Source organism: Erinaceus europaeus, unplaced genomic scaffold, assembly GCF_950295315.1.
Source record: "Erinaceus europaeus unplaced genomic scaffold, mEriEur2.1 scaffold_398, whole genome shotgun sequence".
Lineage (NCBI taxonomy): Eukaryota > Metazoa > Chordata > Mammalia > Eulipotyphla > Erinaceidae > Erinaceus > Erinaceus europaeus.
The window spans coordinates 38952-60924 of NW_026648076.1; the positions used below are offsets into that span (position 1 = coordinate 38952).

The 21973-nt window shown below is 53.7% G+C and overlaps 1 protein-coding gene across 1 annotated transcript in view; it reads right to left on the bottom strand.

The window, feature by feature from the left end:
- Positions 1–21973, bottom strand: part of LOC103125428 (unconventional myosin-XVI) — a 57059-nt gene that overhangs the window by 25002 nt on the left and 10084 nt on the right. Inside the window, exons 4-5 of the mRNA XM_060184707.1 lie at positions 19515–21221; positions 8699–8860 (exon numbers count right to left, since the gene is read on the bottom strand). Coding sequence (XP_060040690.1) covers positions 8699–8860; positions 19515–21221 — 1869 coding nt within the window. The remainder of the gene's footprint in view (positions 1–8698; positions 8861–19514; positions 21222–21973) is intronic.

Below are 21973 nucleotides of genomic sequence, written 5' to 3' on the forward strand. Positions count from 1 at the left end.
TTTGGGGACAAAGTGGATGGAACTGGAGGTGATGACGCTTAGTGAGATAAGTGAAGAGATGAGAGACGGCTACCGAATGGTTTCACTCTGGAGATCAGATGCACATCAACGTACAAGAAAAAGAAAAAAGAAAAAAAAAAACCCAAGTGGCACAGAGGCAAGCAAACTGTGAGTCCTGTGAGAACTCTGGGGTGATCTTTGGGAGGCGAAAGGCTGGGACAGAGAGCTGTGGTGGTGGGTGTGGTGTGAACTAGACACTGTCATCTTACAATCTTGTCACAAATTATTAATACCAAATAAAAACATTTTAAAGGAAGTAAGTGGGTATACAATCATCTTTCTTCAGTGCCTGTATATTTGATTTTAATTATTTGAATACATTTTAAATTCACTTTTATCTCCAGTGACTACTAAAAGAGCCCCCAAATTGAAAGCAGCAAGGAATAAATTACCCCTTGCTAGGCAGAGGAGTCCTGTGGGAGACCCTGTCCCCCTGGCACATGTTGGTCAGTGCTGGCGCTAGGCGCCATTCTTGCTATGTGCAGACTATTTGGTGGTAGTGTACGGACACGATGGCTCTGCTATTCCTTCCTGCAGGCAGAGGGGAAGAGGCCAGCAGCGATCTTAAGAAGTTATCTCTGTAAAGATCAGATCATGACTTTCAGCCTTAGAGCACGGGAATTGTCTGCCTGCCAGAGGCTGCAGGTTCAAGCCCTGGCACCACCATATGCCAGAGCTGAGCTGTGCTCTGGTCTCTTCCCCTCTCTTTTTCTCTCATAAAAATAAATAAACCTCATAAATAGAAGACCACACATCAGTCTAAAATACACATAAATTGGGAGTCGGGTGGTAGCGCAGTGGGTTAAGCGTACATGGTGTGAAGTGCAAGGACCTGAGTAAGGATCCCGGCTCGAGAGCCCCCGGCTTCCCACCTGCAGGGGAGTCACTTAACAGGTGGTGAAGCAGGTCTTCAGGTGTCTGTCTTTTCCCATCTCTGTCTCCCCTCCTCTCTCTATTTCTCTCTGTCCTATCCAACAACAACGACTACAACAACAATAAAACAACAAGGGCAACAAAAGGGAAAATAAACAATAAAAAAATCTTTAAAAAATACACAGAAATCTGAACACTCCATTTTAACAAACAAAGTCTTACAGAGGGGCTGGGCAGTGGTGCACCCAGTTAAGCACACATAGTGCTAAGTGCAAGGACCTGCTCAAGGATCCAGGTTCAAGCCCTGTTGTTTTCGCCGGGCTGGCTTCATGGGCAGGTAACAGATGACCAGGGACTCATGGTTGAGCTGTACGCAGTATCTCTTTATTCATGCAGGACGCAGCACAATCTATGCCAAGCTAAGCTAAAACTAACTACTACAAACAATCTTGTCCTTATAAATATACTAGCCCAGTAGGGTGGGAACAGGATGTGACGCAGAGAGGGTGGAGAGAAAAGTGACTGGTGAAAATCAGGGTATGACAAGGAGAGGGGGCGGAGCAGGTGAGAATTCTACCGCTGAACCACCAATGGCCTGGAGGGAGGGTGGTGCTTGTTAACAGTGGTTATGTAAATAGAATGAAGTGTTATGTAAATAGAATGGTGTTAAGCAGGGGGGATTAAACTAATGAAACAGAAGGGGTTTTTTAAAAGCAGAATTAGAAGTATACCAACAAAGCCCCCGGCTCCCCACCTGCAGGGGGACACTTCACAAGCAGTGAAGCAGGGCTTCAGGTGTCTCTCTTTCTCTCTCCCTCTCTATCTCCCCCTCCCCTCTCAATGTCTCTCCATCCTGTCAAATAAAGTGGGAAAAAATGGCCTCCAGGAGCTGTGGATTCATAGTGCAGACACTGAGCCCCAGTTATAACCCTGGAGGGAAATAAAGGAAGGAAGGAAGGGAGGGAGGAAGGGAGGCAAGAAGGAAGGGAAGAAGGAAGGAAGGAAACCTTAGCAAATGCCTGTTCTAATCATTGAAAAAGGCCTATTTTTAGGCAAGGAAATCTGGAGGTTATTCTAACATCCAGTACATTGGGCTCAGTCATTCTCCATGATGGGGTGCTGTGCTGAGTACAGTCAACAGTCAGCTATGGGCTCTAAGGACCTTCCTTTGTGGATGGCACATATCCTGTGGCCTCCTCACAGTGGACACAGATGAAGCCCACGCTACATGCACACAGGGCTCTGACTGTACACAGACCAAAGCCAAGTGGGTGGTGCGGACAGGCACCTGGCTCTCCGTCTCCTTGGGCAAACTAGAAGTCTGCGCTGTGGAGTGTTGCCACCCTGCACCGTTGCCAGGCAACGGGATTCGCGGCAGTTTTACTATTATTTTTCTTCCCTGTAGGATGTTCAGGAAGCCCAGTCCTCCTTCCTGATCCTGCACGTTTCAGAGCCATGCCACTATGGGCCAACATCTATCTCTCTCTATATTTTTTGGTCTTTTCTTTGAAGCTAAACATTTTTGGTATCTGTTGTGTCTTTTTCTACAACCACTTGCTGTGCATAGAAAAAAAATCCCCCTGCATTTTGCTGATGCCAGTTTCCCCTACGGAACAGAAAGAGTGTTGGCTGGAGCAGGGCAAGTAGCTCATACTGAGCGCTGAGTGCTGTGGGTCAAGACCAAGAAAAGTCAGGCGACAAGGACAATCTTGTTGTTTTGCTGCTGAGGATCAACAGAATATTCTGCAGGGACCAAAGGACCGGACTCCTCCCAGGGCTAAGCCTACACCCACCCTGCCCACCTCCTTGGTGAGCCAGCCTGGAAGCAGCTTAGGTCAGAAACACACTCAGACTCCACCGGGAAGGAAGCCAGGGACAGGATGGAGGAAGTGGAGTCTCATGGAACTGGAGGTGGTTAAGCACACCTGTTAGAATGTGCAAGGACCTGGTTTAAGGCCCCCACTCTCCACCTGCAGGGGGGAAGCTTTACAAGTGGTGAAGCAGGGTTGCAGGTGTCTGTTATTATTATTATTTATTGTACTATTATTTTATTATTATTTTGTTTTTTTATTATTTTATCTCTTTTTTATTATTTATTTACTATTGGATAGAGACAGAAATTGAGAAGGGAAAGGGAGATAGAGAGGGACAGAGACAGAGAGACATAGGTGAAGCTTCCCCTCTGCAGGTAAGGACTAGAGGCTTGAACCTGGGTCCTGCATGTGGCAATGTGAGTGTTTAAACAGGTGTGTGGCCATCTGGCCCCTTCTCTCATGCTCTGTGTCCTCCTCCCCTCTCAAGTTCTCTTTGCCTCTATCCAAAAAGGAATATGTGGATAAATCTTGGAGAAAGAGGGGTGGGGGGGTTGGAGCCCTCTTCCTGGGATGTGAGTGTGAGCTCTCCTGTGATGTGAGTGTGAGCTCTCCTGGGATGTGAGTGTGAGCTCTACCAGGATGTGAGTGTGAGCTCTCCTGGGATGTGAGTGTCAGCTCTCCTGGGATGTGAGTGTGAGCTCTCCTGGGATGTGAGTGTGAGCTCTCCTGGGATGTGAGTGTGAGCTCTCCTGGGATGTGAGTGTGAGCTCTCCTGGGATGTGAGTGTGAGCCCTCCTGAGATGTGAGTGTGACCTCTACCATATGTGAGTGTGAGCACTACTGGGATGTGAGTGTTAGCTCTCCTGGGATGTGAGTGTGAGCTCTCCTGGGATGTGTGAACTCTCCTGGGATGTGAGTGTGAGCTCTACCAGGATGTGAGTGTGAGCTCTCCTGGGATGTGAGTGTGAGCTCTCTTGGGATGTCAGTGTGAGCTCAACAAGGATGTGAGTGTGAGCTCTCCTGGGATGTGAGTGTGAGCTCTCCTGGGATGTGAGTGTGGGCTCTACCAGGATGTGATGTGTGAGCTCTCCTGGGATGTGAGTGTGAACTCTCTTGGGATGTCAGTGTGAGCTCTTCTGGGATGTGAGTGTAAGCTCTCCTGGGATGTGAATGTGAGCTCTCCTGGGATGTGAGTGTGAGCTCTCCTGGGATGTGAGTGTGAGCTCTACCAGGATGTCAGTGTGAGCTCTCCTGGGATGTGAGTGTGAGCTCTACCAGGAAGTGAGGGTGAGCTCTCCTGGGATGTGAGTGTGAGCTCTCCTGGGATGTGAGTGTGAGCTCTCCTGGGATGTGAGTGTGGGTTCTACCAGGATGTGAGTGTGAGCTCTCCTGGGATGTGAGTGTGAACTCTATGAGGATGTGAGTGTGAGCTCTCCTGGGATGTGAGTGTGAGCTCTCCTGGGATGTGTGAGCTCTCCAGGGATGTGAGTGTGAGCTCTCCTGGGATGTGAATGTGAGCTCTCCTGGGATGTGAATGTGAGCTCTCCTGGGATGTGAGTGTAAGCTCTCCTGGGATGTGTCAGCTCTCCTGGGATGTGAGGGTGAGCTCTCCTGGGATGTGAGTGTGAGCTCTACCAGGATGTGAGTGTGAGCTCTCCTGGGATGTGAGTGTGAGCTCTCCTGGGATGTGAGTGTGAGCTCTCCTGGGATGTGAGTGTGAGCTCTACCAGGATTTGAGTGTGAGCTCTCCTGGGATGTGTGAGCTCTCCTGAGATGTGAGTGTGACCTCTACCATATGTGAGTGTGAGCACTACTGGGATGTGAGTGTTAGCTCTCCTGGGATGTGAGTGTGAGCTCTCCTGGGATGTGTGAACTCTTCTGGGATGTGAGTGTGAGCTCTACCAGGATGTGAGTGTGAGCTCTCCTGGGATGTGAGTGTGAGCTCTCTTGGGATGTCAGTGTGAGCTCAACAAGGATGTGAGTGTGAGCTCTCCTGGGATGTGAGTGTGAGCTCTCCTGTGATGTGAGTGTGAGCTCTCCTGGGATGTGAGTGTGAGCTCTCCTGGGATGTGAGTGTGGGCTCTACCAGGATGTGAGTGTGAGCTCTCCTGGGATGTGAGTGTGAACTCTCTTGGGATGTCAGTGTGAGTTCTTCTGGGATGTGAGTATAAGCTCTCCTGGGATGTGAGTGTGAGCTCTCCTGGGATGTGAGTGTCAGCTCTCCTGGGATGTGAGTGTGAGCTCTATTGGGATGTGAGTGTGAGCTCTCCTGGGATGTCAGTTTGAGCTCTCCTGGGATGTGAGTGTGAGCTCTCCAGGGATGTGAGTGTGAGCTCTACCAGGATGTGAGTGTGAGCTCTCCAGGTATGTGCGTGTGAGCTCTACCAGGATGTGAGTGTGAACTCTCCTGGGATGTGAGTGTTAGCTCTACCGGGATGTGAGGGTGAGCTCTCCTGGGATGTGAGTGTGAGCTCTCCTGTGATGTGAGTGTGAGCTCTCCTGGGATGTGAGTGTGAGCTCTCCTGGGATGTGAGTGTGGGCTCTACCAGGATGTGAGTGTGAGCTCTCCTGGGATGTGAGTGTGAACTCTCTTGGGATGTCAGTGTGAGTTCTTCTGGGATGTGAGTGTAAGCTCTCCTGGGATGTGAGTGTGAGCTCTCCTGGGATGTGAGTGTCAGCTCTCCTGGGATGTGAGTGTGAGCTCTATTGGGATGTGAGTGTGAGCTCTACCAGGATGTGAGTGTGAGAAATACCAGGATGTGAGTGTGAGCTCTCCTGTGATGTGAGTGTGAGCTCTCCTGGGATGTGAGTGTGAGCTCTACCAGGATGTGAGTGTGAGCTCTCCTGGGATGTGAGTGTGAGCTCTACCAGGATGTGAGTGTGAGAAATACCAGGATGTGAGTGTGAGCTCTCCTGTGATGTGAGTGTGAGCTCTCCTGGGATGTGAGTGTGAGCTCTCCTGTGATGTGAGTGTGAGCTCTCCTGGGATGTGAGTGTCAGCTCTACCAGGATGTGAGGGTGAGCTCTCCTGGGATGTGAGTGTAGCTCTCCTGGGATGTGAGTGTGAGCTCTCCTGGGATGTGAGTGTGAGCTCTCCTGGGATGTGAGTGTGAGCTCTACCAGGATGTGAGTGTGAGCTCTCCTGGGATGTGAGTGTGAGCTCTCCTGGGATGTGAGTGTGAGCTCTACCAGGATGTGAGGGTGAGTTCTCCTGGGATATGAGTGTGAGCTCTCCAGGGATGTGAGGGTGAGCTCTCCTGGGATATGAGTGTGAGCTCTCCTGGGATGTGAGTGTGAGCTCTCCTGGGATATGAGTGTGAGCTCTCCTGGGATGTGAGTGTGAGATCTCCTGGGATGTGAGTGTGAGCTCTACCAGGATGTGAATGTGAGCTCTCCTGGGATGTGAGTGTGAGCTCTATTGGGATGTGAGTGTGAGCTCTACCAGGATGTGAGTGTGAGCTCTCCTAGGATGTGAGTGTGAGATCTATTGGAATGTGAGTGTGAGCTCTACCATATGTGAGTGTGAGCTCTATTGGGATGTGAGTGTGAGCTCTCCTGGGATGTGAGTGTGAGCTCTCCTGGGATGTGAGTGTGAGCTCTACCAGGATGTGAGTGTCAGCTCTCCTGCGATGTGAGTGTGAGCTCTACCAGGATGTGATTGTGAGCTCTCCTGTCATGTGAGTGTGAGCTCTCCTGGGATGTGTGAGCTCTCCTGGGATGTGAGTGTGAGCTCTCCTGGGATGTGAGTGTAAGCTCTACCAGGATGTGAGTGTGAGTTCTCCTGGGATGTGAGTGTGAGCTCTACCAGGATGTGAGTGTGAGCTCTCCTGGGATGTGTGAGCTCTCCTGAGATGTGAGTGTGAGATCTATTGGAATGTGAGTGTGAGCTCTACCATATGTGAGTGTGAGCTCTATTGGGATGTGAGTGTGAGCTCTCCTAGGATGTGAGTGTGAGATCTATTGGAATGTGAGTGTGAGCTCTACCATATGTGAGTGTGAGCTCTATTGGGATGTGAGTGTGAGCTCTCCTGGGATGTGAGTGTGAGCTCTCCTGGGATGTGAGTGTGAGCTCTACCAGGATGTGAGTGTCAGCTCTCCTGCGATGTGAGTGTGAGCTCTACCAGGATGTGATTGTGAGCTCTCCTGTCATGTGAGTGTGAGCTCTCCTGGGATGTGTGAGCTCTCCTGGGATGTGAGTGTGAGCTCTCCTGGGATGTGAGTGTGAGCTCTACCAGGATGTGAGTGTGAGTTCTCCTGGGATGTGAGTGTGAGCTCTACCAGGATGTGAGTGTGAGCTCTCCTGGGATGTGTGAGCTCTCCTGAGATGTGAGTGTGAGTTCTCCTGGGATGTGAGTGTGAGCTCTACCATGATGTGAGTGTGAGCTCTACCAGGATGTGAATGTGAGCTCTCCTGGGCGCCACTGCCCTTCCCGGCCTCCTTGCTTTCTCATAGACTTGTCAATCAGTTTCCAGCTCACCCTCTATGGTCCTTAGTGTCCTGCCTGTATGTTCAGTTCCAAAATCTCTACTTGGCTTTTTAATTTACTTTTGTCTCTACTATTCTCACTATTTTGTCTTCTGGGGCAAAGTAAACACCAACTTTTCAAGTGTGTGCTTTTGGGGGAGGGTAGAGGTAGCTGTCTACTTCCATGCTGTGTTTTCCTGGCTATATGGTGGTTCATAGTCATGAACCCCAACACCCATAATCCCTGGGCTGTCACACCTGACAGGACTCTCGGCTTTGACATCCAGGGATGGGCGACAGCTGGCGAATGTTTGTGGTTGTGATTTTTCAGGAAGCTCAATAAAATAATTAATTTTTTTATTGACTAGAGAGAGGGGGTGGGGAGATCGGCAGAGAGACAGAGAGCTACCTGCAGACCTGCTACACCACCTGTGAAGCTGCCTCCTTGCAGGGGAGCATGGTGGCTCTGACCTGATCTGTGCTCGTAACCAGGTGTGTCACCACCTGGCCCCCAGCTCTGTCTCATCCTCCCCTCTCAATTTCTTCTTGTCTATTGGGAACAGTGGCTTTGTTGCACAGGCACCAAGCCCCAGCAATAACCCTGACAGCAATAATAAAAATACAAAAAAAGAAAAAAAAGATCAAACATCTCTAAAGAATTCCTGCAGCTCAACAAAAAGAAAAAGAACAACCCAATAAAAATTGGACAGGAGATCTGAAGAGATGGTTCTCTAAAGAAGAGACACACACGGCCACAGGCATATGAGGAAACGCTCCAATTCACTCATCACCAGAGAAATGCAGAGTAACACCACACCGGGGACCCACCTCACACCTGTGAGAATGGGCTCCATCAGTGACACCAGGGCCCCGTGTGAGAGGGTGAGGGGAGAGGGGTCTCTGCTGCGCTGCTGGCGGGGAGTGGTGCAGGCTGGTGCCGCCTCTGGAGAGCAGTGCATAGGATCCTTAAACAGATGCGGCTGGAGATGCTGCAGGACCCAGCAATCCTGCTGCTGGGCATTTACTCAAAGGATAAAATCACACTGATTCCAAGGGGCACATGAACCCCCCTCCCATGTTCACATAGGCTTATTTCACAATAGCAGAAACCTGGAAACAACCTGAATGCCCTTCCACAGATGACTGGATACAAAAGTTACAGGACAGACACTCAACAGAGTACTATACAGCAATGAAAAGGGATGGGTGTGTCCTTGGGGTAAAGTGGATGGAGCTGGAGAAGATGATGCTCAGTGAAGCCAGTCAGGAGAAGGACAACTGCAGGATGGCTTCACTCATGTGACATAAATAAAAACGTCAACCTGTTTTCAGGACTGTAGGAGAACTGGCGTGCTACCTATGGGGGTGGGGACACAGACCTTTGATGCTGGGAGTGGTGAAATAGATAAATGAATAAGTAAGAAAAAGAAAGAAGAAATAGCGTGAAGACGGCGGCTTCTATCACTCCGTGCGCAGAAGTGCTCACCGCCTGGGAGGGAGTTTCCATTTTCCGCCGTGACCGAGCTGAACAGCACTTCGGAGAAGACAGAGTCACGGCTGTTGGCGTTTCTGTCCGGAGTCTCTGAGGTGACCTCTGGGGTCCTGGGAGGGCCGTCCTGCGTCCTGAGGTTCATGTTCCTTTCAAAGCCTGCAAACACACGACACCGAGGTGATTCTCTTCCGGTCCCAGCTGGGGAGAGGCTGGGACAGCAGCTGGGGGACAGAGGCACGGCCTGCCCACCTGACGTGGTCCTGCTGGGCACGGGCTGCACCAGGGCCCAGCCGGGCCTCTGCCCACATGCCCAGAGCTCTTTATTCATTTGTCTCCAGGGTCATCGCTGGAGCACCGTGAATCCACAGCTCCTGGCGGCCATTTTTCCCATTTTATTGGCCAAGACAGAGAGAAATTGAGAGAGGAGGAGAGAGATAGAGGGAGAGAGACAGACAGACACCTGCAGACCTGCTTCACCACTTGTGGAGCTGCCCCCCTGCAGCTGGGGAGCTGGGGGCTAGAACTCAGATCTTTGAGCAGGTCTCTGCACTTAGTATTATGTGTGTTAACCAGGTGTACCACTGCATCCATCCATCCATCCATCCATCCATCCATCCATCCATCCATCCACCCACCCATCCATCCATCCACCCACCCATCCTTGTATCTGCCCCCCTCTCTCCCTCCCTCTCAGGTAATACAAAAAGAAACACATCTGTCTACACAGCTCTGAGCTGAGCCCACACGTTCCTGGCCTCTCCCTGAAGCTTCCAGATTCTCACCTCCATGGGGAATGACACACCCTGAGCTGTGTGGGTCGCTGGCCCTCCCCCCGCATCCCATCTTCCTGCCACAGACACGTTGCTAAAGATAATACTAACGGCAGCTGGAAATAGTCACTGCTTTGAAAGATAATCACCTCCACAGACTGAACATGTCCCCCCCACCGCCACAGGGCATCACAGAACATTCCAGGTGATGGTGGCCTCTTGGCTGTGCTGGGACATTTCTTTCTTTCTTTTTTTTTCCCTCCAGGGTTATTGCTGGGCTTGTTGCCTGCACCATGAACCCACCACTCCTGGAGGCCATTTTCCCCCCTTTTGTTGCCCTTGTTTGCCGGGCTAGCTTCGCGGGCGGAAGACAGACAACCAGGGACTCATGGCTGAGGCTGGGAAGCAGTATCTCTTTATTCATGCGGAACGCAGTGCAATCTAAGCCATCTCTAATCACAATCCTGTCCTTATATATATACTCGCCAAGTAGGGTGTAAACAGGATGTGACATAGAGAGGGTGGAGCAAAAAGTGACTGGTGCAAATCAGGGTGTGACAAGGAGAGGGGGCGGAGCAAAAAGACATCGTGAACCAGGGGGGATTAAACCAGTGCCCTGCAGGCAGGGTGGTGCTTAGTTAAGCAGGATTAGAGACAGAAGCTTTAAGCCGGGGGAGCTGCCATACTACCCAACACTTGTTGTTGTAGCCTCATTGTGGTTATTATTATTGCCATTGTTGATGTTGTTCGTTGTTGGATAGGACAGAGAGAAATGGAGAGAGGAGGGGAAGACAGAGAGGGGGAGAGAAAGAGAGACACCTGAAGACCTGCTTCACTGCCTGTGAAGCGACTCCCTTGTTGGTGGGGAGCTGGGGGCTCGAACCAGGATCCTTACGCCGGTCCTTGAGCTTTGTGCCATGTGCGCTTAACCCACTGCGCCACTGCCCGACTCCCTGGGACATTTCTAAGATGGTGAGAAGCCTGTCTTTGTCTCTGCTTGAGCAGCGGGGCTGGAGCTTCACGGCTAGCGGCTAGCTTGGAGAGACGGTTTCTCCAGCTAATTCACGTGCTACCACCTGCGGGTCTGAGTGTTCAATCCTCACGACTCCTTAGGTCCAGGGCAGAGGGTAGATAGCATAATGGTTATGCAAACAGACTGAGGCTGAGGCTCCAAATTCCCAGGTTCAATCCCCCATACCACCATAAGGTAGAGGTGAACGGTAGTACACTGGTTAAAAAAAAAGAATTTTGGTCCATATTCCCAGAGGGGGAGAAATGTTAGGAGAGATGACCTCAGGGTCTGTCTCCCTCCACACCTGGGGGCAGGGTGACCTTAGGGTCTGTCTCCCTCCACACCTGGGGGCAGGGTGACCTCAGGGTCTGTCTCCCTCCACACCTGGAGGCCGGGTGACCTCAGGGTCTGTCTCCCTCCACACTTGGAGGCAGGGTGACCTCAGGGTCTGTCTCCCTCCACTCCTGGGGGCAGGGTGACCTCAGGGCCTGTCTCCCTCCACACTTGGAGGCAGGATGACCTCAGGGTCTGTCACCCTCCACTCCTGGGGGCAGGATGACCTCAGGGTCTGTCACCCTCCACTCCTGGGGGCAGGATGACCTCAGGGCCTGTCTCCCTCCACACCTGGAGGCAGGGTGACCTCAGGGTCTGTCTCTCTCCACACCTGGGGGCAGGGTGACCTCAGGGCCTGTCACTCTCCACACCTGGAGGCAGGGTGACCTCAGGGCCTGTCACCCTCCACACCTGGAGGCAGGGTGACCTCAGGGTCTGTCTCCCTCCACACCTGGGGGCAGGGTGACCTCAGGGTCTGTCTCCCTCCACACCTGGGGGCAGGGTGACCTCAGGGTCTGTCTCCCTCCACACCTGGGGGCAGGGTGACCTCAGGGTCTGTCTCCCTCCACACCTGGGGGCAGGGTGACCTCAGGGTCTGTCTCCCTCCACACCTGGGGGCAGGGTGACCTCAGGGCCTGTCACCCTCCACTCCTGGGGGCAGGATGACCTCAGGGTCTGTCACCCTCCACTCCTGGGGGCAGGGTGACCTCAGGGTCTGTCACCCTCCACTCCTGGGGGCAGGGTGACCTCAGGGTCTGTCTCCCTCCACACCTGGAGGCAGGATGACCTCAGGGTCTGTCTCCCTCCACACCTGGAGGCAGGGTGACCTCAGGGCCTGTCACCCTCCACACCTGGAGGCAGGGTGACCTCAGGGTCTGTCTCCCTCCACACCTGGGGGCAGGGTGACCTCAGGGTCTGTCTCCCTCCACACCTGGGGGCAGGGTGACCTCAGGGTCTGTCTCCCTCCACACCTGGGGGCAGGGTGACCTCAGGGTCTGTCTCCCTCCACACCTGGAGGCAGGGTGACCTCAGGGCCTGTCACCCTCCACTCCTGGGGGCAGGATGACCTCAGGGTCTGTCACCCTCCACACCTGGGGGCAGGATGACCTCAGGGTCTGTCACCCTCCACTCCTGGGGGCAGGGTGACCTCAGGGTCTGTCTCCCTCCACACCTGGAGGCAGGATGACCTCAGGGTCTGTCTCCCTCCACACCTGGAGGCAGGGTGACCTCAGGGTCTGTCACCCTCCACTCCTGGGGGCAGGATGACCTCAGGGTCTGTCACCCTCCACTCCTGGGGGCAGGGTGACCTCAGGGTCTGTCTCCCTCCACACCTGGAGGCAGGGTGACCTCAGGGTCTGTCTCCCTTCACACCTGGGGGCAGGGTGACCTCAGGGTCTGTCTCCCTCCACACCTGGGGGCAGGATGACCTCAGGGTCTGTCTCCCTCCACACCTGGGGGCAGGATGACCTCAGGGTCTGTCTCCCTCCACACCTGGGGGCAGGGTGACCTCAGGGTCTGTCACCCTCCACTCCTGGGGGCAGAGTGACCTCAGGGTCTGTCTCCCTCCACACCTGGGGGCAGGGCGACAGGAGTGGCAGCAAGTAAACAAATAAACAGGTAGGAAAGAGTTCTGCTGGTCTTTCCTCTAAGTATCTGATAGTTTCTGTTCCAACCTCCAGGTCCTTGACCCTCCTGGCATTAACTTTTGTGTTTGGTGAGATGCCGTGGTTCAGCTTCATTCTTCTCCTGGTTTCAATCCAATTTCTCCAGCACCCTGAGTAGAAGAGACTCTTCCTCCATTTAGTAGCTGGGGCCCCCTTGTCAAAGATGAGATGTCCACAGGTGTGGGGGCTGACTTCTGGGCTCTCCATTCTATGCCACTGGTCAGAGTGTCTATTTTTGTTCCTGTGCCAGGCACTTTTGATAATGATGGCCCTGCAATATAGTCTGAGATCTGGGAGTGTGATGCCTCCAGTTCTGTTCTTTCTCTTTCTTTCTCTCTTTCTTTCTTTCCTTCTTTCTTTCTTTCCCTCAAGATTGCTTTAGCAATTCTAGGTATTTTCTTGTTCCAATTTTTCTTCTATTCTCTTTTTTAAAAATCTGGTGGGACCCATAAAGTGCAAGGACCGGCGTAAGGATCCTGGTTTGAGCCCCCGGCCCCCCACCTGCAGGGGAGTCGCTTCACAGGCGGTGAAGCAGGTCTGCAGGTGTCTGTCTTTCTCTCCTCCTCTCTGTCTTCCCCTCCTCTCTCCATTTCTCTATCCTATCAAACAACTACATCAACAACAATAACAGCTACAACAATAAAACAACAAGGGCAACAAAAGGGAATAAATAAATAAATATTTTTAAAAAACTGGTGGGACCTTGATGGGGATTGCATCAAAATTTTCTGTGGCTCTAAGTCTGAAGGAAAATGAAGATGGTATGGTCTCACTCATGGGCAGAAGTAGAAGAAGCAGAAGGGGAGACACCAAGCAGAACGTGGACAGGAGTTGGAATATTGGGGGGGCTGATGGTGGAGGACCTAGTCTGGGTTGGGGGAAGAGTGTCCTGCAGAAAACTGAGAAATTTTACACATGAGGGCCGGGTGGTGGCGCACCTGGTTGAGCGCACACATTACAGGGCACAAGGATCCAGGTTCAAGCCCCGGTCTTCACCTGCAGGGGGAAAGCTTCACGAGTGGTGAAGCAGGGCTGCAGGTGTCTCTCTGCCTGTCTCTATCTCCCATTCTCCTCTCAATTTCTCTCTGTTCCTGTCCAACAATAAATAAATATTTTTAAAAAAGAAATGTTACGGGAGTCGGGCGGTAGCACAGTGGGTGGCACAAAGCGCAAGGACCGGCGTCAGGATCCCGGTTCGAGCCCCCGGCTCCCCACCTGCAGGGGAGTCGCTTCCCAGGCGGTGAAGCAGGTCTGCAGGTGTCTGTCTTTCTCTCCCTCTCTCTGACTTCCCCTCCTCTCTCCATTTCTCTCTGGCCTATCCAACAATGATGACAAGGGCAATAAAAAAGGAATAAATAAATAAATATTTTAAAAAATTTATAAAAAGAAATGTTACACATGTACCAGCAACTGCATTTATTATTGGCTGTAACCATTAGTCCCTGACATTAAAAAAAATCAAGATTGTGATAATGCCCAGGCATGCAGGGCTCTGGGTGCGCTGACTCAGAAGCCCAGCTCGTTTCCAAAGGGTGATGGATGGAGAGCCAGCTAGGCCGCCACGAAGCTTCAGGTCTCAAACAGGGGTGAGCCGAGGGGTTCAGAGGCCAGGGAGCTGGTGGAACACCCCTTCCCTGGCAGACAGCGAGATTCTGAGTGGCGAGAGCCCAGGGCCAGGGAGCAAGTTGCTGGAGGGCCGACAGCTGCAGAGGCTGTCTTCCCCCAGACCCCTCCTGGGGACACTCAGCCGGCTTCCCAAAGGACTCTGGTGTTGGACAGACGAGGGCTTGTGGGCTGCAGCAGCAGAGTGAAGAGGGAGGCTTTGTGAGGCCAGCACGCGGCCAGCCCCTTGGGCAGGGAGCCACGCACAGGTGCCCACGAGTCTTGGGTCCCCGTGCCCGCAGAGGGAGCGTGGGAGGGACAGAGAGGGTGGTGGTGAGCAAGCAAACAGCTCAGGACAGAGGCTCTGAGAGCCCCCATCCAGCAGCACCAGGAGAGGCTGAGGCTCAGCATCTCAGGATGGGGTCCCCTGTCCTGTGTGGATTTGTCAGTTGGTCCCAGGGAGCAGAGGAAGCGGACACTTATCTTTCAAAACACAAGCAGCCTGTGACTTTAATAATTTCTGCCTGAGCCTAATAGCTAGCATTAAGGTGGACTGGACGTTTTGTCTGGGAAGATGCTGTCAGAGTTGAGAATAGAGCTAGACATCTGGACCAGGGCAGAGCAGCTCCCAAACTTGAAGAAAAATATATAAATCTCATTAACTATCTACCCCATCCATCTGCTCCAGGCCCCGCGTCTGTTCACAGTCAGCACAGGAGCCCGTGTGGCCTCCGAGTCCCTGTCAGTCTGAGCTCACAGTCCATGGGCACAGATGGAACCTTCCAGGCTGCTCTCATGTCAGGACCCGTCTTCCTCGAGGGGCAGAGCAGGCTGACCAGCCTCCCTGCAGAGCGTGGGGAGTCCCCGCCATGGCTGCTCTGCAGTGAGGGCAGGTCCTGGAGAGGCCCCAGGAGGGCTTGTGCTGACGTTCCCGATGGAGGTGACAGTGATGGTGGAGAGACGTGTAGGCCCATCATGTCTGTGTGGGAGTCCCAGGATCCCTCACCAGGGCCCCGGATGATGGGGTGGGCTGACAGTGACCAAAGGCCTTCATTAGAGTGTGCTGGTCTCTGCCCCTCACCCAGCCTTTGTCGCCCTTACTTTATCTGACGGGGTTAGCCTGCCAGTGGCCGAGGGAAGTGAGGTAGGGGTAGGAGAGGAGGTGTGGAGGCCTGAGGGGTGGTTATTTGATGAGGTCCTTTCTGGTGTCTTCTGTAGGTCTTTCTCCTCGCTTCCTGCACTGACTGAGCCGATGCAGAGTACCCAGCACCTTTACTGTGAGGAGAGCACTCCCCGAGCCTGTCCCTGGGCCCTGCTCTGTACCAGCTTCTGCAGCTTGTTAGGAAGGGTGCCACCTGGAACGGAACCAGCGAGTCCTGTGGGCTGGGAAAGGTCTCCCCAGAGGACTGGGGCTGGAGGGATGATTCCTCAGGCATCTCTGGACAGTGTGAAGCAGCACGTAGTGTGGTGACACTGACTTAGCAGACGCGGCTTCACTGGGGAGGAGACAAGGAGGAGACGCCTGAAGAAATACAGGCCAAGGGGGGCGGGCGGTGGCGCAGCGGGTTAAGGGCACGTGGCACGAAGCACAAGGACCAGCATAAGGATCCCGGTTCGAGCCCCTGGCTCCCCACCTGCAGGGGAGTCGCTTCACAGGCGGTGAAGCAGGTCTGCAGGTGTCTGTCTTTCTCTCCCCCTCTCTGTCTTCCCCTCCTCTCTCCATTTCTCTCTGTCCTGTCCAACAACGATTGCATTATTAATTACAACAATAAAAGGCAACAAAAGGAAATAAATAAATAAATATATATGTATATATATATATATGAAAATATTTACCTGGTAAACTTTTTTTTAAAAAAAAATTTCATTTATTTATTTATTTTCCTTTTTTGTTGCCCTTGTTTTTATCCACTTACTAGAAGCCAATTTTTCCATTTTATTGGATAGGACAGAGAGAAATTGAGAGAGGAGGGAGAGATAGAGAGGGAGAGAAAGACAGACACCTGCAGACCTCCTCACCAATTTTGAAGCTTCCTCCCTGCCGGGGGCTTGAACCTGGATCCCTGTGGCAGTCGCTGTGCTTTGTGCTGTGTGTGCTTCATCTGGTGCATCACCATCAGCCCCCGGCAAGCAGAACGTTCTAGAGCCTTCTTTGCTTTGCTCTCTTTCCCCTCCCTATAGGCCTGGCCACTATCATGTGTACAACTAAGGAAACAGTAATTTTAAAAATGTTTATTTTTTTATATATTTTTATTTATTTATATTATTTATTTAAGATAGAGACAGATAAACCAAGAGAAAGGTGGAGGGACAGAGGTAGAGAGAGACACCTGCAAGACAGCTTCACCATTTGTGAAGCTTTCCCTCTGCAGATGGGGACTGGGGGCTTGAACCTGGGTCCCTGAACACTGTAATGTGTGCACTCTACCAGGTACGCTATACTTGGCCTCAAGAGAATAGTCGTTAACTCTGGGGACAGAATTCCTGTGACCAAGTCACTGTCAGCCTGACTCTCTCCTCTCCTCTCTCTCTCCCTTCTTCTCTCTCTCTCTCTCTCTCTCGCTCTCTCTCTCTCCCTCTCCCGCTCCCGCTCTCTGCCTTAGAAATTCTGTGATTTCATGTGCCTGAGATCCACTACCCAAGAGATAACCGAACATGAACCATTTCAATACAACACAACACAACACAACAGCTGCGAATTCTGCATCAAACTCACACACTCACACACACACACACACACACACACACACACACACACACACACACACAATCCAACCTCACTTCCCAGACACAACTCGCCGTACCTCCTATTGTAGCCGGAAGTGCCTACAGCAACGCAGCCGTCTACAGCCGTGCCGTCTCCAGGTGAAGGGGAGACTGGAGAACCCCTGGAACCCCCCAGCCATGACAGACAAAGCACGGCCTCCTACATTCACAGCCACACCAGAAACGATTCATCTCGGCGCCCCGAGGGTCAGTTCATCGCTGCCCACTGGATCCTCGGGAAGCAAGTCCTCCCAGCCAGGTGAGAACAGACTGTCTTTACCTAACAGAAGGACGGTCTCCCGGGAGACCTCTCACTGTGACGGGACGTGGTCCTCAGACTGAAGGACACCGTTAGTGACCTCCATGGGATTCACTGCGGGGGACACTCGGTGCTGGTCTCACAGTCAAGCTGGGTGGGTTCCTGACGCCGTTGGCACTGGGTGGGTTCCTGACGCCGTTGGCAGCGCCAGAGCTCGGCTCCAGCACTAAGAGTCCCTTTCTCCCTTACCAGACCCACTTCTGCTCTCCGGAATGCCCAGAGGGATGCCTTGAGAGCATGCCACATGCACTTGTCAGGGTCCTCCACAGGACCCTCACACCCTGGCTGGAGTCCCCCGCTGAGTTTCAGGGTGGGGGGGTCTCCCTGCTAAGTCTCCCGTCATGAGGCAGGGACAACACAGGGACAGGAGGCCTGAAATCCCAGACAGTCCAAAGAATGGACACAGTTTCATGCTATGACATATTTCCCCAGGCCGATGGGGAAGTATTTAAAAGCAGCGCCGGAAAGGAGTCAGGCGATCTTTGCACACCTTGAACACCGCGGGAGTCGAGGGCTGGGCGATGGCGCAGCTGGTTAAGCGAGCGCAGTACTAAAGCAAAGTACCCGCACAAGGATCCCGGTTCCCGCCCCGGCTCTCCACACACAGGGGCCCCACTTCACAGGTGGTGAGGCAGGTCTGCAGGTATCTCCCTGTCTCCCTCTCTCTCTCTCTCTCTCCCTCCTATGCTCACAATTTCTCCCTGTCCTGTCCAATCAAATGGAAGAAATGGCCTCCAGGAGCAGTGGCTTTGTAGCGCCGGCACCGAGCCCCAGGGATAACCCCAGAGGGAAAGCCCAGGATGGGGGAGCTCACATTCGGTGGCCTCAGCAGGCTAAGGGGAGCTGGCCCAGAAGCAGCCCAGACCGGCAGTGGGGAAAGGCTGCCTGCAGACTCGGCCACTCCCTTCTGGCCTCCTTCACCACGACCTTCAGTCCTGAGCTGTGAGGACCCTCACAGGGCAGTAAGAGCAGGGCACATCCAGACAGATGGACACTGGGGAGTCCACGGAGGATGCCAGCTGCCAGAAATGCTTCTCTGTGCCGTAGGGAGTGTGAGACAGAGGCTCAGAGTCCATCTTGATCTGATCCTGAACAAGTCATAAAAATGCATGAAACTCGATGTTGTATGCTTTACATTGGGTTGTTCTAGATCTCCCCCGCCAAGAGAATTGGATCAGTCCAGTTAGTTTCTTGGGCCCGCTTGGCCCCGCCCCTAAGAACCCGGAGAGAGGGCCAGAGTTCCAGAGTTCCAGAGTTCCAGAGTGGGAGAGTTGGAGAGTTGCAGAGTTCGAGAGTAAGAGAGAGTGCTTGCGCCGCCGCAAAGAGACAGCAGAGTTCTGTTTGGTGATTAGTTTGTCTTAGTTTATGAATCGTTGTTCCTGAATAAAGAAATACAGCTTCCCTGCCCAGCCGTATGTCTCTGGTCGTCTCTGTTACCCGCCTGTGAAGCCTACCCGCCCGGCTAGAGCCAGCAAGAGCATCTGAATTTTAACAACAACTCAATTTCATGCTATTTTTATACCATGAACCTCTACCTCACAAAATGAAATATTCATCCTCAAATACTTATCCCTGTTGGCTGCTCAAGACATCTGTCTCTCTAAGTCACAGTCTCCTCTTGTAGAGCTACTACAAGCACCACAAACACTACTCCGACTCTGTGGGTCACTGGTCCCTGGAGAGCTTGATACTCAGAGACTGGGAAGATAGCTGCATCTCCGGAAAGTGGAAGGTGGATGGTCGACATGAATAAACAGTGACAGGCGACAGGAACATACGCAGGAAAAGAAGATAGGCAGTCTTGGAAAGTAAAAGACAGGCGGGAGATAGAAGAGAACAAATGGAAATATAGCTATAGATACATGAAGGCAGACAGAAGATGATAGAGGCATGGTCCGGGTGGTGGCGCAGTGGATAAGGCACTAGACTCTCAAGCATGAGGTCTTGAGTTCAATCCCCAGCAGCACACATACCAGAGTGATGTCTGGTTCTTTCTCTCTCTCCTATCATTTCTCATGAATCAATAAATAAAATTTAAAAAAATGTTTAAAAAATAAAGAAGATGATAGAAGCTAGCTGGATGGGCGATGGGTAGGTTGGTGGGTGGTTGGTGAGTAGGGTGCTGGGTCGGTGAGTAGATGAATGGGTGAATTAACAAGTGGGCGAGTGGATGGATGGACGGTTGGCTGGAGGATGGGTGGATTAGGAGAAGGATAGATAGGTGGGTGGATGAGTGGGTGGGTGGACAGATGGATACTGGTTTCAGAATGAGGAGAGGCTGACAGACAGACACACTGCTCCATGAGACCGTGATTCAAAGGCAGGCCCCTTCCACCCGGCCTACCTTCGGGCTCTCTGATCCTCCTGCCGGCCGCTGACCTGCGGAGCACGCTCCGGCCAGAGCTGAAGAGGCTGGCCAGCTCGTCCAGGGGGCTGTTCAGGGCTCTGGAATTGGGGGGGCTGTATGGAGCTGGGGAGGCGGCGTTGGAGTTGGTCTTCTTGTGGTCCACCCTGACGGCCTTGGCAGGAGAGTACTGGATCTTGGAGAAGGTGTTGCATGGCCCAGGTCCTAGGGCTGAGTTCCCCACCTGGGGGTGGCCCTTGGGGACCTCGGGGCTGTGAGACCCTGGTTTCTGGTGGCCCTTGGGGACCTTGGGGCTGTGGGACCCTGGTTTCTGGTGGCCCTTGGGGACCTCGGGGCTGTGAGACCCTGGTTTCTGGTAGCCCTTGGGGACCTCGGGGCTGTGGGACCCTGGTTTCTGGTGGCCCTTGGGGACCTCGGGGCTGTAAGGCCCTGGCTTGTGGTGGCCCTTGGGGACCTCGGGGCTGTGAGGCCCTGGCTTGTGGTGGCCCTTGGGGACCTCGGGACTGTGAGACCCTGGTTTCTGGTGGCCCTTGGAGAGCTCAGGGCTCTGGGCCCCTGGCTTGTGGTGGCCCATGGGGACCTCGGGGCTGTGAGGCCCTGGCTTGTGGTGGCCCTTGGGGACCTCGGGGCTCTGGGTCCCTGGCTTGTGGTGGCCCTTGGGGACCTCGGGGCTGTGAGGCCCTGGTTTCTGGTAGCCCTTGGGGACCTCAGGGCTGTGAGGCCCTGGCTTTTGGTGGCCCTTGGGGACCTCGGGGCTCTGGGCCCCTGGCTTTTGGTGGCCCTTGGGGACCTCGGGGCTCTGGGCCCCTGGCTTGTGGTGGCCCTTGGGGACCTCGGGGCTCTGGGCCCCTGGCTTGTGGTGGCCCTTGGGGACCTCGGGGCCTTGTGTCTCTGGCTTGTGGTGGCCCTTGGGGACCTCGGGGCCATGTGTCTCTGGCTCAGGAGGGAGAGTAAAATGCCTCCAGGGTGCAGCGGGTGGTGGTGTGGGTGGCGGGGACACTTGAGGAGGGCCCATCCAGGCCAGGGCACCTGGCGACACAGGTCGCTCCCCGTCCCCCTTCTGGCCCCTGCAGTATTGGGGGGACAGTGGGCTGGTGCCCTCGCTGGGCGCAGGGTACTTGAGGCTGGTCTCCAACACCGGCAGCTTCTTCACCTCCAGGGGCGTCAGGGGAGACTCATCGGAGGCGGGGGAGCAGGTGATGGGGGTCGGGGGGAACACCAGCAGCGGGGGGCGGTGTTGGAGCAGGTTGGGGAAGGGGGGTGGGATGTCCCAAGAGTCCCTGTCCCCATCCTCCGGGGGGAGGCCGTTCCTGCTGTCCCCTCGCGCCGTGGGCATCTGGACCCCCCAAACAACACTCTCGGGGGGCTGGGAGTATTTCATCTCCTCGTACACGGCCTCGGCCTCGGCCTCGGGCTCGGTGGGGTCGGGGCTCCTGGGACGGCCCAGCATCTCGATATAGATGGGCTCCCCGTCTTCGGGGGCGGGGGACGTGGGGGCCCCGGGGGCAGGGACCCCTGGGGGGCGGGGCAGCAGGTGAATTCTGCTCCGGGGGCCTTGCGCCCCGGGGTCCGAGATCTCTTCAGAGGACCCGCTCAGCCTGGTGTGCGGGCTTCTTTTGGGCTTCCGAGGGGGGATCTTCTTCATGGTGCTGTAGTCATCACTGTGAGGCCGGGGGCGAGAGAGGCCTGGAGGGGACACGGGCGATGGGGACAGTGAGGGGCGCCCACCTGGGGGCCATGACCCAGCCGCACAGAGACAGAGAACCTCCCAGGGCCGGGCTGTGGCACACATGGCCAAGCGCACATGTCACAGTGCACGAGGACCCGGGTTCAAGTCCCTGCTCCCCACCTGCAGGGAGGGAAGCTGTAAATCCCAGTGGCACCTGCCCATCTGAAGCAACATGTGGGATCTCTCGTGCCAGACACAGCAGAAGCAGCTGAGGTGAGTCCCTGGGTGAGTTCTGGACAGCACACACACCTACACACACACATAGGCACACACACATACACTCACACACACACACAGGCACACACACGTACACTCACACACACAGGCACACACTCACACGTACACTCACACACACTGGCACACACACATACACTCCACACTCACACACACAATGCACACACACACTCACATGTACACTCGCAGACTCACACACACACATATACACACACAATGCACATACTCATTCTCAAATGTACACTTGCACACACTCACACACAATGCACATACTCACACACACTCTCACACGTACACTCGCACACTCACACACACTCACACACATACTCACTCCACTCATACACACTGACACACTCACTCACACACAACACACACACTCACTCACACACATACACTCACACACACACTCATACACACTCACACAAACAACACACACACTCACACTCAACACAGTCACTCACACACACACTCATAC